At 40.6% G+C, this 17818-nt stretch overlaps 1 protein-coding gene across 1 annotated transcript in view; it reads left to right on the top strand.

Moving 5' to 3' along the window:
• pcdh1a (protocadherin 1a) overlaps window positions 1-17818 on the top strand; it is a 77763-nt gene that overhangs the window by 49110 nt on the left and 10835 nt on the right. Inside the window, exon 3 of the mRNA XM_073479598.1 lies at window positions 10838-11057. Coding sequence (XP_073335699.1) covers window positions 10838-11057 — 220 coding nt within the window. The remainder of the gene's footprint in view (window positions 1-10837; window positions 11058-17818) is intronic.

The raw sequence follows: 17818 nt of genomic DNA on the forward strand, positions 1-17818 counted from the left end.
TTGTGGCAGAGAATAGCTTTTGCAGTTCCCTTTCCATCTTAACTCTATGTACTGTACTCGGACTCTTTTCTTCATTTGCTCTGTATTGTGTCCTCCATTGCTCCCGTTCTTACTTTTTGTTTCTCTGTTCAGATCATTGATTCCTTTTTCTATAGTGTCTAGTAGCACACCACTTGCAAGCGCAAGTCTAAAAATCATGCTTTAGGATTTCTTTTGGCCCTAGAAAACTGTGCCCACTGAGCACATATTAGCATATTTAGTCCCCACAGTTTAAGACAATGAGAGTGTCAGTAGAAAGGCCTCCCCATCTAAACCCTAAACCAATCAAAGTTTTAATCCTGTGCCCTTCCCAATTAAGTTTTACCACTGATCCTTTCTCAGACTTTCCCCAAAGCTTATCCCTCCCCACCAAATCTCTCTAGACACAGATGAATATTACATTTGTGTTTCCTCATTCCATCATGTTATTTCATTATGTCATAAAAAATACTAATTAAAACAAAATATATTTTGTATTATTAATCAGCTCTGACTCGCTGTGTATAGTGACTTTTATATTACACTCACACAAACTCAAAGAAATTACTATTACTAATGAATCAATAGCAATTTGACTGAAGCAGACAAAATGATCGTCATGGATAACAACAGTTAAAATAACAGTCTGTTGTGTCTGAATGTCTGATATTTTATCAGTTTCTTAAGTTGTCTCTGCTCTTGACCCATATTATATTATATTTTTACATTACATTTTTATTTTGTTTTGTTTGTGTACACTCCACACACTTCATTATATCAGCTAACTGCGGCTTTGAAACTGAAAAAAAAAAAAAAACACTTTTTGGACCTTGTTTATGCAGTGAGGGGTTTTGTGGTTATGTTAATGCACACGGGTGCCCTTGCTCAAGGATGCCATCTAACCAGCGCAGAACACCTGCACCTGTGGTCTGTGTGGACAGAGGTAGAAACATTTCAACATCTTGCTTCATAGACACAACCCTCACTCCTCTGCCCCTTTTAAAAGTAAAGATATCATGTTAAAACATTACCTCAGTGAAAGTAAATGTTACTCATACAAATAGTACTGAAGTAAAAGTGTCGTATATTCAATGTACTAGTATTTATCTGGCAATAAATACAAAAAGTAAAAAAAATCAAAAGTACAAATTCAATTAAATTCTACATATATTTACGTGTATATACTGTACACTATGGGCCGACCGATTATTGGCCTGGCCAATTAATGGATCCACTATTCAGCATTTTGCTGATATTTTTTATTTTTTATTTTTTTTTTTATCCAAATGACAATAAATTAAATTGATTAAATTGCTCTGATGCAGCATTCAATCTGCAAAGTAATTAGTAACTAAAGTTACCAAACTGGAATGACATTTTGATTCAATGCACGCATGCCTCCACCAAGGCCCAACAGTCCCCTTTCATCCAACATCAATCAAATTATAACATATTTGAATATTAATTGGATCAGCATTGGGCTGCACTCATTAGATATATATATGGCTGTTTTTTTTTTTTTTCTCAAGATCCATACAACATTCCCTTTAGCGAATTTAGCGAAGAATTTAGAAATCTCGCAATGTTGAAGAAAGTGAGAAAAATTCCTGGATCCGTCTCTTTACTAACTTTTGATCCACACCAAAATATAATGGGGTCCATTGTGGGCCGCGAACCATCCTCCATCCAAGTTTTGTGGAAATCAGTTCTGTAGATTTTGTGAAATCCTGGCGACAGACCAACCAACCAACCAACCAACACATGCAAAAACATAACCTCCTTGGTGGAACTAATAAATGTAAGGGAGTAAAAAGTGCAATATTTGCCTCCAAATTGCAGTGCATTGGAAGTATAAAGTAGCATAAAAAGGAAATACCAAAGTCAAGTACAAGTCCCTCAAAATGGTACTGTACATGAGTGAAAATAGAGTGACATTTTAGAATAAATGATGTCATACTATTCCCCAAAATAACCAAATGGATGCCTACTTTTGTTCACGCACTTCCGTTGCTTCTGGAAGCGCTGTGCACAGAGAGGAAGATGACTGTTAGGACTTAGATTTGTTTTTGACATTGCATGTTAGGAGCATTTTACGCTCTCATCGCCACCAAATGAGTCAAATTTAGTTCAAATCAAGTCAGCGAAGGTGGGAGGTTTATGTGTGGTGTCTGCGCCAGCGGGACAGGATCATTGTTGGATGATGCCCCGCAGCTGACAGCAGTGAACCGACCAGAATCAGTTTCATACACTGACTTGAAATGTGTTCTATAGAGAGAGGTGTTCTTGTAATGGGGAACGAAAAAAAAAAGAGACACCCATAGCTCATTGTGGGACAGAGGGGCTGACGGAGAGCTTTTTGTCGAAGGGTGATGCATTCACACCAGCACTCCCACATCCTGTCATATGGAATGGCGTGAGCAGTCAGATTTGTCATTAGATGTGGCAGCTATATTCACACATGGTGGGTCCTGCTGCAGTAATACTTGGTTTTACTGTGACAACATTATGGTATTTCAAGGCCAGTGCTCCCATTGAAATGAAATTCTCTGTGTAGGAGAAAAAAAAAGAAACTCAAGAATAGGCGGCAGCACAGACAGTGAAGAATGCGAATTCAGTCTTGCCTATCAAGACCATTAAGTTCTATGTGATTGTTTTTTAATGCATTCACTCCAGCTCCTTTTTTTTTTCCTCCTCCATTTACAGTACGTGAACAAAGGGACTTCTGGTCTTTATCCACCCCTCAACCCCCACCCCTCCCCTGTCTGATCACTTCATCCTCCACCCAAACCCATGCTGACTCCTCTGCACTCTTTCCCCCTCCCCGCCTCCCGCTTATGTTCCTCCCTCCCCCTCTCCAGCGTGTCCCCTAGTTTTCTGGTAGCTGTGTCTCTTTGATAATCCAAGACTCTTTGAAGACTCCAATTCCACGCTGCTTGCCTTGGAGCTATTGCACCTACAAAAACAACTGTGTGTGTGGGTGTGTGTGTGTGTGTGCGTGTGTGTGTGCCTGTGGAGAAAGAGAGAGAAAGAAAGAAGAGAGCAGTAGATGGGATGAGAATGGAGGACATAATGGTGGAATGGAAAATAAAAACAGTTCCATATGCATTTCCTTTGCAGCTGCTTCAGTCTTTATGGTTTTATGCTTGCTGCATACACTGAGAAGTGCACTTCTTCATTGTCATATTTGTTGGTGCAGCTCATTTTTTCTGTGCCTTCAGAGGCAGCAGCTCATTGATTCCTGCGTACACGCCCAAAAATGCCAGAGCCAGGATGTACTCACAAACATTGTAACTAAATGGAAATTCTTGGTCCCACGTTCGGGAGAAGTCTGAGACGCTATCAGAGAGTTTTCACATGCGCATTTTGTCGCCGGTCCTACACCTAGAATAACAGAGAACGTATATACGGCAGTTTTTCTAGATACTTGTCTACCAGTTTGAACACCACTTCACAAAAATTAGCAGTTTGTCCTCTCAGATCTCAACAAAACATGATTTTCTCTGCTTCTGTCAGATGCTGCAGAGAGGTAATTAGAGAAAATTAGTTGGCTGTACTTAAAATGCCACACTGATCAAAATTAATCATCACTAAAAAATGTTCCTCCATCCACTTCCCCTCCACTTTGTATTGCTGTCTCCTCTTACCTTTCAGCGAGTCTGGCTGCTCTCTGTGACTCTCTCTCTCTCTCTATTCCTCCATTGTTTCAGTCTCAATCTTTAGTCCCTTCTTCTTCCATCTTAGTCTCCAGCCCTCCCTTTTTGTCTCTGTCATCCTGCCTCTCTTTGGCAGAGGAGCTTGCCATTGGGATTTAGAAGAAATTGAATTGAATTATGAAGGAATTTCTCTGCAGTACGATTGGCATCATTTCCTCCACACAACAGAACATCATTCTCATATCTCTCAGTGTGGGGGAATGAAAATAGGCCGTGCACCATTCTTTCTCTCATCCTTTTAAATTGAATTTTTCATATCACAGGGGCACTGAGACATCAGCCGTTTCCTTTAACATGGGCAGAAAACCCATTTCATAATATCTGAGAGACACATAACTGTGATTCAATAGGAAGAGTCTGGCTTCCAGCGCCGGTTCACATACAACACACCTCGACTCAGGATTGATAAACAGGGCTCCGTACAGTAGGTTTCCCGCAGCTTTAGAAGTCAAGGGTATTCCAGTTGAGTATACTATGACTGTTTGGCTTCACAGGCGGTTAAAAGCACTCCATTGCAAACTAAATTAAATGCAAAACCTTACAGATTTCTTTCTCCCTTCCTCTGTTTGTGCGAAACATACATTCTTTACCTTCTGAAGCCTCCCATTTGACCAGTTTGCTTTTATTAGAAGGAAAGATACTGCACCCTAACTGTCTTTGCAGAAGCCGTATTTTCCACAAAGCAAATTGCACCCAAGTTGCTATACAACAAAGCAACGGTTATGTTTAGTAGGTTATTATCCCCATTCATGTGTCATCCTCAAAATGATGCAACTCAGGCGCCTGTAAGTCTCTCCTCCTCCTGCTGAAATTCTGATTATTCTCCACTGGCCACAGTGACTCATCTTAAACAATACCTCTGTGTCATAAAAAATTAGATTAAAAACAGTCAGCAACAAACTAACTGTAACTGCCCCTGAATATGTCCTCCTACGCACCTGTCTAGAAAACTGAAGGTGTGCATGAGCCTTTACATTCAAGAGCATGCTTACTGTAACAAATACATTCTTACCCATTGGGCATGGGAAGCAACAAGATATTCTATTTAAATACAATGTTACTTACTTGACTGATTGTTTCATCTTATAGAAAAACAATTATTTTGCCTTCATAGCAATAAAATGTCAAGAGGGAGAAATTAAAACCTAATCTATTTTTTTACACCAATCAAGTGTATGTTGTTATTTGTCATTGGAAGAAAATAGATAACTGGATTGATTAAAAAGGATTATGTTTATGATTAATTCATAAAAATAAAAAAAAATCATGCAATTGCTTACTTTGATCCAGATATATTTTTGCATGCAGTCGAAGCAGCATAAATTGAGATGCAATCTAAGTGGCATAAATGAAGTATCAGCCACTTTAGTTAAAAATTCAGAGGTTAAAGCCGGAAAGATTACATGCGTCGTCAAGCTTAAATCTCAGGTTGGATATTAAAAGATGTGCTATTATTAAAATCCATATTAAATGGGGGGGGCTTGTCTAGAAGAACCACCAGAGTGCTATTCTGCTATAATAATAATTTCATTGTTATATATATTAGATATATATTGAATGTACTACATAATGATGTTAATATTCTGCTGTCACCACACTATATGGATTGTATCTAGCCGCACCATATGTACCGACCATAAAGCTGTCACTTGCTGTGAAAAACAGAATGCCAGGGAATTAATTCTACAAGGTAGTTAAAGTACAGAAAACAAAGTCGCCAGCTTGATCGCCAAATGTTCAGTCAAAACTCAAATGCAAACTCGGAAGCGTGGGACAGAGATTCAAACACTAAATCTAACTCACCTGTGACTCTGCTGGAAATCTGCTCAAAAAGTGGCAGAGAAGATGGAAAAGCTCTCCCATCTGCATAAGTACCGGCAGCCCGATGCACTGGCAATCAGTGAGGCTTGGCTGGATGACAGGGCACCTGACGGCAGAGTGGTGTCAGGTAGCTCCAGGGCATTCAAAATGGACTGGGAACTGGAACAACAGCAGTGGGGTCTGCTGTCCCATCAGGGATCAGTGGTGCAAATCAGCAATGGCAATAGAGATGCTGCACAGTCACCAAATGCTCTCCTTGTTGCTTAGGCACAGCCATTTGCCCCAGGAATCCCTTTATATCGCTTCATTCAAGCTGCAGGCTAATGCATTATTTTTTTTTACTTCCAATCCAATCTTTAGGACAGACTGTCCGGGCTGTTATTTGCAAGTGATTAGATAAAACCATCAACGATATCCCATCTGCGTCAGTTGCTGTGGAAACAACATAGGCGCCAGTACATACGCAAACTATTGGTGCATTTGTCCCGATACAGACACAAAACAGCAAGGCTGCAGCCTGGGTGAATAATGGAGATGTATTCTCTCACTTTTCACACCATAGCAATATCTTGTCTCAGTGCAGAAGTCCTCCATCACACCAGACAACATTAGTGACAGAGGTGGTTGATATATGTTTTTTTGCAGCAGCCGCAGCAAGATAACGGGGCTAACAGCTCCCTCGACGTGACGTCACTGTTATGTGTCAATTTGCAGCTGATGTAAAGGCCAGTTTGAAAGCCAATGTTAAAATCAGATATCAAACCACCCAAGAATAAGGATTAGATCTGTTCTGATGAATGAAATATATATTCTATCTCAGCGTGCCAAAAATCTGATGTCGGCTGCCAGTCTCAGCATAACCTAAAATGCACTCTTTAGATCAGAGCAGCAGTTTTCTCTTTCCCTAACCCTCAAACTCTTGATTTTACTTACAAAGATCATCACTTAGCCTTATCTGCTGCAGACTATTTCACTTCTTAACCATAACCAGACACGTTTCAAGCTAAGTTTTGACATATTGTGTTGTAGTCTTCCATTGTTTTAATATCATATTGTGTAGTCATCCTCAGCATAAAATACAGGCACTCACATACTGCGTGTAGGTTCATCTGTCTTGTACAAAATCAATGGGAAGATCAAAGGGATTGAAAGTGTAGTGCTTTTTAAATCAAATGTCTTTTCTTATAGATGTTATTCATTACATCAATAGTTCTTAATTAACTATGAGTACACTCAACTTACATAACCTCAAGTACAAGCACATCAAAAGGCTTTTAGTGTACCTTTTAACTTGTATCGTGCCCACGAGTGCCTTAAGAATGTTTGTTTTCTGTGACAGGGCCTTTTAGTATGACATCTCCTCATCTAAAAATCCAGAAGAGCTCCCTCTTCTCCTACTTTCACAGAAAAATTTTGCCAATAACCGCTGCATTGTATACAAGTAAGGTTGGAAATATCTATCAAAGTAAACTCATTCCTGTCTTTTTGTACAGAGAATAAGCCACCAAAACTTTTTATTTCGAAAAGTGAAATATTTGCAAAAGAAAAAAGTGTACTGGCCGTGAGATACAGATTCTTCTGTCTCTACAAAGAAAATAATCTTTTGTTTGTTCTTCAGTTCTAAGCACTGAACAAACTTCTATCAAGGTGATGGTTTCGCAAACCTCTCATATAAGTGTGATTCATAACAAGTGGCTGATTTGTCCATTCAAACTTGACTAGCTCAGGTGTTGACTCGTGTTACCACTGTTATGTACCTGTGAGGCTACAGATAGGGTATAAAGGCACCTGTACACCTACAATGTCATACAGTGTGCTGTTTTTCTTTTCCAAACGCATTATGTCCAAGGCAGTAAAGCAAATCAATCTCAGCTCTAAGGTGATGCGATAGTCAGGGTGTAGATAAGTATGAAATCTATGGCATTGAAGTGCTTGAGGCAAACAGTTGGAAAAACAGCAGCAGCTATTGTATTTTTTATATATATTTTTATTAATTTAATATAGTGGTAGAATGCTGGTTTGCCATTTTATAAAAGGGAAATCCTGTTTGCACGTATATAATAGTAGAAAAAAAACAAATGACTGTCTTCTCTTTCCGGATCTTTCGGTATATTCAGCTATAACCATGGGTGGCTTGAAATTATTCTGATGCAGTAGGCTGTATATAATATTTCTGGCAGAAAAAAAGGGCTATGGGAGCTCTAGGTAGGCAGCGGATGATTGGTTTTTATTACTTTGTTAAAATGTGTCCTGGTCCCCTTGTAAAGACAGTATCCCGCTGTTTCTTTCCATCTGCGTTGAGATCGTAATATTAGGCGTATTAATGAGGCCATTTTAGCCCAATCTAAATGGGGTTATGAATTCACATGTCATCATAAATGTCCCCTCTTTTCATTCTCAGCCCCATAGCTTCTTACTCCTACCACAATGCCCAAACAATCCCGCTCTCCCGCCTCCAGTCTCCCAGAATCTAATCCTTCTGCCTGTCCCCTCCAGCCAAAGCGCCGTCCGTGTCTGCCTGACCAACTCCCCACTCCTGCTCAGCCTCCCCTTCCATCCTTCCGTCTTGCCGCATCCCTACAGCCCCCAAGGCCTGGCAAAGGATTTGTGCTCTGACTAAAAAGGAGAATCTATTTCCCATCTCTGCAGCCTTAGCTAGTTATCATACCCAGGAAACATGCTGACTCTCCGGAGTGATGCCTTAAGGAGAAGTTTAAGCTAGAATCCATATTTAAACAACTAAATGCCCCCTCACATTTAAACAGTCGTGGATCCGCGGCGACCCCCAATCATATTTCAAGAATGCACCTTTGAAATACATCATTTATCTAGTTCAATCTGGTACTGAAATGTCACAGAAATGATAGTAGAATAAGTCACCATTAACTGGTGTGCTGGAGTGCTTCTCTATTGAGACTTCTTGTTAAGCACGGTCTATTTTCACACTTTGTACGGTGCAGAACTATTAATGAAATTCAACATTTTGTGGGTAATGATAAACAGCGTGTCCTTACTTTGTAGCCCCAGCTCAACACACAGCTTGCAAGCACATTTTTTTACAGTCGAAAAACAGCGCAAAGATGCACCAATCAAAGAGCATGTTTAATAGAAAGAAAAACAAATGCCATATTTTTATCCCTCAAAACCTCTCATTGCCCTCTTGTTCTCATTTGTGCACCAAGCATACAAATCACAAACAGAAGACACAAGAAGCCGTTTGCTTGGTTTGGTTTCAAAAATCCTTTATTTATGCTGGAAATTTTTAGCTCAAATTCCATCAAATGTTGCAGCTAACTGAGAGGCCCAAAGCCTCTTTCTTACTGTATATCATGTATGATTTATTGATGTAGGAGGGCTGCTGGGAGAAAAAAAAAAATACGATGCACGCCAGAACTGAAGTAATCATTATTTAGATGAAAGACCAAGAGATGCATCAGTGCAGAAAGGAAAAAAGTGACTTGGTTGAGATGATGGGTAGATGAACAGGTTTCTGGAAACATGACGAAGCCCACTAACAGTATTAACAACGCGGTGTCGATGGCACTTACCTAAGCTCTGAAAGCATTTCTCAATATCTGGTGTGTATATGACCTAAAAGGCCGATGGTTTGAATGATTTCTAGCATGGATTTGTTTGCCAGAAAAGTGGTGGAATGGTAGAAAGCACAGGACCGTGGTATTGATCTGGGCTGACTCGTGCAGCAGAGGCAGGCCTGTTCTGCTGTATCAGTGCTTTCCTGATTTTTTTACGAGACGTGCTCATGTGAAGAGTGGAAGAGGGGAAGGGGAAGGGAGGGAAGAGTGCGATTGCATGTGCGCTGTGAGGAGTCATCTTTCTGTTGTGGATCGGTGGTAAGTAGCCATTAGTAAACTGATCTTTGGAAGAGGAAATTTAATGGTCTCCTAACTGTATTTACAAGCCATTCAATTTGATAAAGGGTGTGATCGTGACTGATTTATTGTATGCTGCTCTGCTCCACTTCAGGCGATCAAATTTAAGATTTCATCAGCATTTTCATTCATTCATTTACTCCTTCATTCTTTCATCAAATCTCATCAGTATATAAGAGTGAAAGGAGATCTAATATTATATTTTAATGCTGGCAAAACAGCGACTGTCACAAACCAAAGCTCTGTTTTGTTGCTTTCGTTAGCCTTAGTTAGATCTTCTTGGGATTCCTCTTCAGTTAAACGGCAGAAATATTGTCTCGCTTGCCACTCGGTTAAACATCAAAAGCTGTGGAAAAAGGGAAATATTAAAATATGGAGATAGGAAGTAGCTCACTGGGGCTACTGATTAGTGTACCAATCATTGTCATCAGAATTAATTTGGCAGTGGCAGATTTAGAAAATGAAACTTTTGTCTGTCTTATAATAACAGTTTTCACCGTCTCAATCTCTGTGACACGCTATGACGCTTGTTTGTAATGTTTGCTTTCACATCCATACAAATGTAAAGGCATTGTCTCCATACATAGGAATCTTTTTCTGTATCTCTATACAGAGTCTACATCTATGCAAGCGACTGTTCTGAGTATAATTGTGAACATGGCTGACAATAATACACATGGCACTCACATTGTTGTTTTTTTTCTGTAAGTACTCGACGCCACCTCCATCTGGAGCTCTTGATAAGATGGAGAACCAGTAATATGAATTCCTCACATTCTGTATCCTGGATCTGTACCTGCTGTTTCATTATCTTAGATGACGTGTTTTACACACCATACATTATCAGCATTCTTTCCATTAAAAAAAAGAGAAACACATGGCATTTTAGACACATTGACCTTAACGCATACAGTGCAACCTGTCATGTATTATGCACTGCATACAAATATATTTTAATCATTCTTTAGATATACAGAATATTTAAACACATGCCCCATATTTAGATATTTAAATGTTGGAGTTCTTTATGGGACCCTTTTAATTGTGTTGGTATTTTTGGTCTCAATTTATTCAACTTCTGCTGCTCTGCTCTTATTATTTAAGTCCATATCCTCACTCTGTTCATATATTCTACCTTATATAATCTCCAGAATAATAATACTGCATAAGGCTATTTAATATTTAAGGCTATTTTAATATTTAATACTATTTTCTGACTTTTGAAGTGTGAACTTTATAAGGCCGGCAAAAATTCAGACACTAGTCTTAAATGGTTCAAGCTGCAGCTGTTGCCGTACAACCTGCTCACCGTCTCCATGGCACCATCAAATGGAAAGAAAAGTGCAGCTGAAAAATACTGGTGTCGAAGATGTTCATTTGTTGTCTGTTTTCTAGCACCCCCATCGGCGAGTGACCTTCTCCACGGCCAACCCTGTGCAGGACCTGCAGGATGCCTCTCAGCACAGCTACTATGACAGCGGTTTGGAAGAATCAGAGACTCCCAGCAGCAAATCATCGTCTGGTCCTCGCATCGGACCCCTGACCCTGCCTGAGGACCACTACGAGAGGACCACTCCAGATGGCAGCATTGGAGAGACCGAGCACCCTGAAAATGGTACGGTGACAATCCCCTCTGATCTGTCGTGTTCTCCATGAATATGTATTTGAATGTAAATGGCTCTAATAGGCTCGGTGTGTGTTTGTGTGCATGTCTGTGTGTGGTGCTGTTGTCAATGAAGACACTTGTGGGAGATTTGTTTGTGCTCTGTGGCCATTTTGGAGTGGAAATGTTGTGGCACCCGTGACGTTGACTTGCTGTGTTTGTCGATGACCGTGTGAGATGTTATTGGTTTTTAAGCAGATCTTTGCTTGTGTAGGCGCGTGTGTGTGTGTGCGTGCGTGCGTGTGTGTTGTGTGTGTGTGTGGTATCAAAGCTGGAGCTAGCAGTGTCTCCATCCTCCTCATCAGCAGGTCCTCTGTCAGACATCCTTAATGACCCTCTCTCACAAGTGTGCTAATTAAAAAGCCCAACTAATGGAGCATTTGCCCTCTAAATAAATCTGAACCATGACATCTGTGCACACATCGCTGTGTTTACTCGAAGCATTTCCCTGCCGCTAGCTGGACCCCAACTTGGACTGCAGCTTAGGTGTGCAAGAGCCATAATTTCTCAGCACAGTAATCAATCCACAGGCTGAACACTGATGGTCTCAGCACTGGTCCATATTAAAAAAAAAAAAAAAAAAAAAAAGTCTTAGCCAAAGCTGTGACTGCTGTTCTGTGAAGTGTGTATCATAATACCAATTTTGCAGCCCTAAGCTGCAAAACATAATCCATTACCTGCCTTATAAGACACTATGATAAGTGATTCTCATGGTGCATTTCCAGTCATTATAGTGTTTTGCATTGCACCGCTCCCTGGATCAGACGCTGTTACATGGTGATAGTTTGCCCTTCTCCTCATATTTGTACATCATTAGTTTGCTGTGTTACTGTATCTCAAAAGCATGTGTGGTTCTGCTTATGGATTTTTAAGGGTAAGCGTGCAAAATGGGGCATGTGTCAGCGAGCACTTGATAGAGTTACTGATCAGCATTGACAGCTACTTTGTCACACTGTCAGTGAAAATGACACCTTTTGTCAATAGGACTATACGTCTGGTGTGTGGAGAAAAATCTGGCTTTTTAAAGTGAAAGGGTAAAAAAAAAAAAAAAACTATTTCAGTCTCACGCACTCCCTTTTAAAAAAAAAACACAGCAGGATCAAAGGCTAAAATGTGTCACCGTCACGCTAAAACAGCACATGACAAACTTCTATTATTAGTATAGCATCCTAGCGTTGTGATGCATTGCCTCTTTACACGACAGTTGTGTTGGATCTCATTAGCTCGCTCATTCATCTCTTTTGCAAATGTTTATTGTTTATTTTGGTTTATGTCAGTCAGTGACACCATAATTCAAGGATAGGAGGAGGCGGTGGGTGTGCAGGAGAGGATAAGTCCTGAAAATATTCCACTTCCCTCTGGTTCTATAGAGGTCAGAGATTGCTTAATATCTCATTTAATAGATAGATTCAGACACCTCAGGTGAGCTTTAGAGCCCAGGAGCCGACAGTTAACTATTTTCGTTTAATCTCTGCACTTATGATGTCTAATATATGCATTCTCTTTCTCTTTTTTCTATTGTTGTGACTCTTTATTGCGTTTTTCCCATCTGCAGAAAACAGGTTTTGTCAGACAGGGCGCTCTTTGTTGTCAGCAGCAGGAGAGCAAGATTGTGAGTGGAGATGGAGCAGTTAAAGAATGAAAAGATGGCACAAGATGGGGGAGATGTAAGATTGTGACAGGGAGCGAGGACTAAGAGTCTCTGACAAGGAAGCAAAGCCCATAGGATGAGCACATAGGACAGGGAGATGTGAAGATGAACCGCTAACCAAGGATAGACCTAATTAAAATGTGATTCCCCCTTCAGGGAGATAACAAAGAGCCCACATAAAATGAAAGATTAGACAGAAAAATCAAACGAGACAGAGGAATTCCTCCCCAGCTCCACCTGAATAGTGACGTGAAGTCTTTTTTTAAACATTTGAGTGACAGAGTGACAGGTTGTACTGGTGCGGAGCTTTATTCATTGCAGTAGAGATGAGTGACAGGCTTAAAATTGGGAGGTGAGCATGATGTGTCACTCCATTTAAGTTGGATAAAACACAATATACGAACCCCAGACTGTCAAGCCTCTGCATCACTGGGCCCTGGAAATATCGACATGGATGTGTGTTTTGTTATACAGGTTGAACTTTGACAGTGGCGAATCTACATTTTGAGAGCGTGTCGGTGGGCTGTAGTTGAGAGTGATGTAGTACACGATCCATTTTAGATCCACTTTTGGCTCTTGGGTGAACTTTTGGAGCCAAAACTCGATGGGCACTACAGTGCTATTGCATCCCAGTCCACGCAACGTCATTCAAGACATGCTACTTTTAAGGATAGTAATGCCAGAGACTGGTGATTAGCAAAGAATAAATAATTAGTTATTAATTGATTTATAAGTTGCTGAATTTTTTTGCTACATTTTATTTTGAAGATTCTTGCAGACGCAAGTAATCTGACCTTGGTTTATTGGAGTGGGTGGCAGAGAGGAAAGAGTATGTGGACTGTAACAGTCTCTCTGCCTCACTAAAGCAGACATCAACTTATTCCCTTATGGCGGCTGTGCTTTGGAATTAAGAGTAGATTCAAACTACGGTAATAAAATTTCTGATATATGTCATGTGTGCGGCCTGATCTGCAGCAATTAATTTCTGGAGTTCCTTTTTCCGTATGCCTGAGCAGCTGCTCCCTCCCTCCTCCCACCTCTGATTCTTGTCTTCAGGCTGTGTTAGAGTGCACTCCATTTCAGTTTCCCCATGTGTATTTTCCACTCTTGTGTTCACGCGTGTAGCGAGCCCATTGCTCAACTGTTGGTTAATCATCAGAGATGTTTATCCGTCGGATGCATGCCTCTGTCTCTCTCTCCCACTCTCTCTGTGTATGTGTGTTTGCACCTGCATGCATGCATATTTGTTTGCATTGAAGGGCGTTGCATCACTCCCCAAATCTCTAAATTATTTTGATTACAGTGCTATTTTATTTTAATAGGCTCTCATCATAATCACTGAGCTCTTTAATTCTCTTTAAATTGATTGCTTCAGACAGCATGAAAACTGCTTATCTTGTACGTCTGGTTGCTGTCAAGATGCATGATTTGTCCTGCACGGTGAAATCAGAGAAAGTCGGAGAGCTTGTCTCCGTCTGTCCCATCTGTCCATCGACAGTATCTCAAACTCCGTTGATTAGATTTTGATTAGTGGTCGAATCAAAGTGATTTACGGTATTTATTTCTGATTGGTTCACAGGCCTCATTTTAGGGGATTGCTATTTACATTTTGAGCATTTCAAGTCCAATAAAAGTATCAAATTATATTAAACATGAGTAACACAAGATGACATCAGTCCACTCTAATTATATAGATTTGATTTTGACTTTGTTTCACATAGTTTCTCTATTCATTTTACAGCTGGGCCTTAAATTAACATCACAATAATTTAATGTTATTTTTTAAATCTTCTCAAAAGCACTTCATAAATGTTAGGGCTGAGCAACAAAATCAAATATCACGATATTTTTGACCAAACACTTGGATATTGTGACAACATTGTCGGGATGGTTATTGGTCAATTTCACAAAATATTAAAACAATGCAATTTATGATCAATAATCAACAGCAATGTGGATATAATGACTAAAGGTTAGTATTAGATCAAGTAGAACAGTCAGGTAAGTTTTTTAAAATGACATCACTTTACTGGTATGTCAAATGACGATATAACAATATCCAAAATATAAGACAATACAAAGTCTCATATCACAAAACCAGTATAATATTGATACATTGCCCAACCCTAATTAATTTCTTTAGTTTTATTTCGTAACCATAAGCGTGTCGTTAGCCCCTGCACACACCTGGAATCACACAACACATAAACTGTTAAACTTTCCTAAGATCCCTGCTCATGACTCATCCAGGACCTTTGAGAGGCCCCTTCCCTCTTCTTGGACACAAGTTTGACTGGCAATTCTGTCATGTCCGGTCCAACCTGGACAATAATCACTCTTCTGCGGATCGGTGGTTAGGCATCTTGGCTGTGATATGAGGGCTAGCACTGCTAGGACACAGGTGGATTGAAGACTGGTACCAGTGTGCACACACACACACACACACTCACACACACACACACACAAACTCAATTGACCACAGATGGAGGAATTTTGATGTGGCCGACTGCCCAGTGTGAGGTCTCCCCCTGTCTTCCTCTGTGCGGACTCGCTGCCATATGGGCTATTGAGAAGGGTGAGATAAAATGGAATAAATGGCATTTGCATGATAATAAGGTTCTTTAGTAATGCTGTCTGATTTCCCTGCCTTAGATCTCTCAGATGATGTGTGTAGTGTTATATATTTTTTTTGTCTTTTTGAACTCCTGTCAGGGATTTTCCTGCTTCCAATGCATGCCATATCGGTATCATACAGGGTGCCACCGCTTCAGCCAGAGATGCGGCGGAAGACATTGTGCAGACAGAGAGGCAGAACATCAGCTTAATGGGGCTTGTTTGTCCTATGAGTGCCAGCTTGGGCCCCTGTCCGAGTGCCAGTATAGCATGCTGATGCAGGGGTGCGGGTTTCCTCAGACAGATGTCATTGTGCCTTGTCAGAGTCCCTGCCTGTTAGTACTGTTGAGTGGTGTGGAGACCATGCCAGCCTGTACCAGCACAGTGGCCTATGCCAGCCACTGCTGGAACTGCCACCACCCGAGAAGGGACAGGTCACGGGGCTGGCAGTTTTGTGGAAGCTTGTGCAGAAAAAAAAACTCCTTACAAGTGGTCCCCTGAGGCAAGTTGTCATGAGTAATATGCTTATAATCCCCAGCTCGTTCTAGCACACGCATTATGCTCTGCGCACATCAGCTGCTGCTGTTTGTTGCCCCCCCTCCAATTGTTTGTCGTTTTATTTCGCAGCAAATAGGTCACTGGATGGGCCTAACTGGAGCAGAATTAAACTCTCTAACCTGGATTAGGCTTTGACACCATGAACAATGGTTAACTATAGCCCTTTTACAAATGACTTTATGGGACGATGCAGCTGAATCCAAAATGGAACTGATGATGTGTCAACACGTCACGGTTTTCAATGTGCTCAGATTTCCCTCCGCCCAATTTGAATCTGAAAATGTGCTTTCGCTCATGTGGTCACTGACAATGAGACCGACACACTCATCCCAAAGTTTGGCCGCACACATCAAAGTGTTTGTCAAATGACTGCAGACAGGCCCGGCCTTTGAACAGGCCCGTGTTAGAGAAAGGACATGTATCACAGCTCAGACCATTAACTGTAGCAAAGTCAGGAACAGGCTTATTTTCTATCAGAGTGAACTTGCATATTATTGTGTGGCAGAGATTGTAGCCACATGTTAAATCTAGACGGAACGCGAACAGAAGCCCCATTATCCCAATAAATCTTGCATTCAATTTCATACTACCTTCTTTTACACATAAAAGGGATTTCTCTGTGGTTTCATCATTGTGTCCAGCCAACTGGAACTTTGGTAACATGAGTGATAGTAAAATGTTTTTGTCAGAACCTGCAACCCAATTGCAAAAATAAATGTTGGTAATGTAAATTTCTGCAAAAAATGGATATATTGAAACTTTACATTCTTTACCTTCACGTTGCTTTAAGTTTAATTTGCAGCTTGATGTTGTGGCGACACTGTGCGTACAGCTTGGTTAGGTTTAGTCCCACAACCACTTGGTTATGGTTGGAAATCTTCCCCATGTCTCACTGAAAATACCCAGTTATTTTGCACTCACAAATATTGAAACACTGTCTTGAATAGCGGTCTCTTTCTTGGCAGTTGCCTCGCCCAGCTGTCAGAATAAAGTCCGAATTCTGACATTAAAGTTCAAATCATAAATCAATTTATCACATATGGCCCTTATCCTCTTCTGTATTTTCCAGTGTTGATTCATTTGCTCTATCAGTCTTGGTATATGGGTACTGTTTAGCATGTTAGGTGTAAAAAAGAAAATCCAGAAAATCTGAAAAATGTATCTTAATGTCCTTTTAAATAATGAAAAAGAGAAAAGCAAAAGTGATTTAGTAGTTTTTTGCAATATTTTCTAAAGGGACGGATTCCCAGTCCTCTTAATTTTAACTGAGATCTACACAAGCTACTTAGCTCTTATCCACATGTATATGACATGGATGAAAACCCAGATGAGTGTTTTGAATTATGCGCAGAAACACACATTAGGTTCCATAAATAGTGCTTTTAACACCATGCTGCCACGGAAAAATGTCCGGTTTTAGCACTAAGCTTGTAAAATGAATGAGTGAGCCAGTATGCCTAAGCCAGTATCCCTAAGCTTTAGATGTGCTCATGTATTACTCTAACAAAAGTGGATGGCTCTCTGTACTTAGGCAAAAATTGGATAGCATGCAGCCTGCTCTTGCCACGCCAGTGAGTCTGGGCAACAGCATGCTGAAGCAGCAGGTTTGGAGGTGGTAATGTGTGTGTGTGTAAACGTGGGCTTGAAAGTACAAGTTTATAAAGACACATGGAGAAAAATTTCTTAATTAGCCTGGTGTAGCTCGTGGCTGTAGGAGACGCTGCTTTTAGCCGAGTGTCCACTGGCAGGTCCATGGGACTCTGAGTTGGAACTTTAAGGATAATTATGGAGGCAGAAATAGAAAGTGGTGGTAGAGCTCTGTAGCTCTCAGTGGGTCTTACCCAGTCTCACCCCAGATGTGATTCGTAGAGCAGGTAGAGCGATGTGCAGT

The sequence above is a fragment of the Pagrus major genome, chromosome 13, assembly GCF_040436345.1.
Source record: "Pagrus major chromosome 13, Pma_NU_1.0".
In the NCBI taxonomy this organism is placed as follows: Eukaryota; Metazoa; Chordata; class Actinopteri; order Spariformes; family Sparidae; genus Pagrus; species Pagrus major.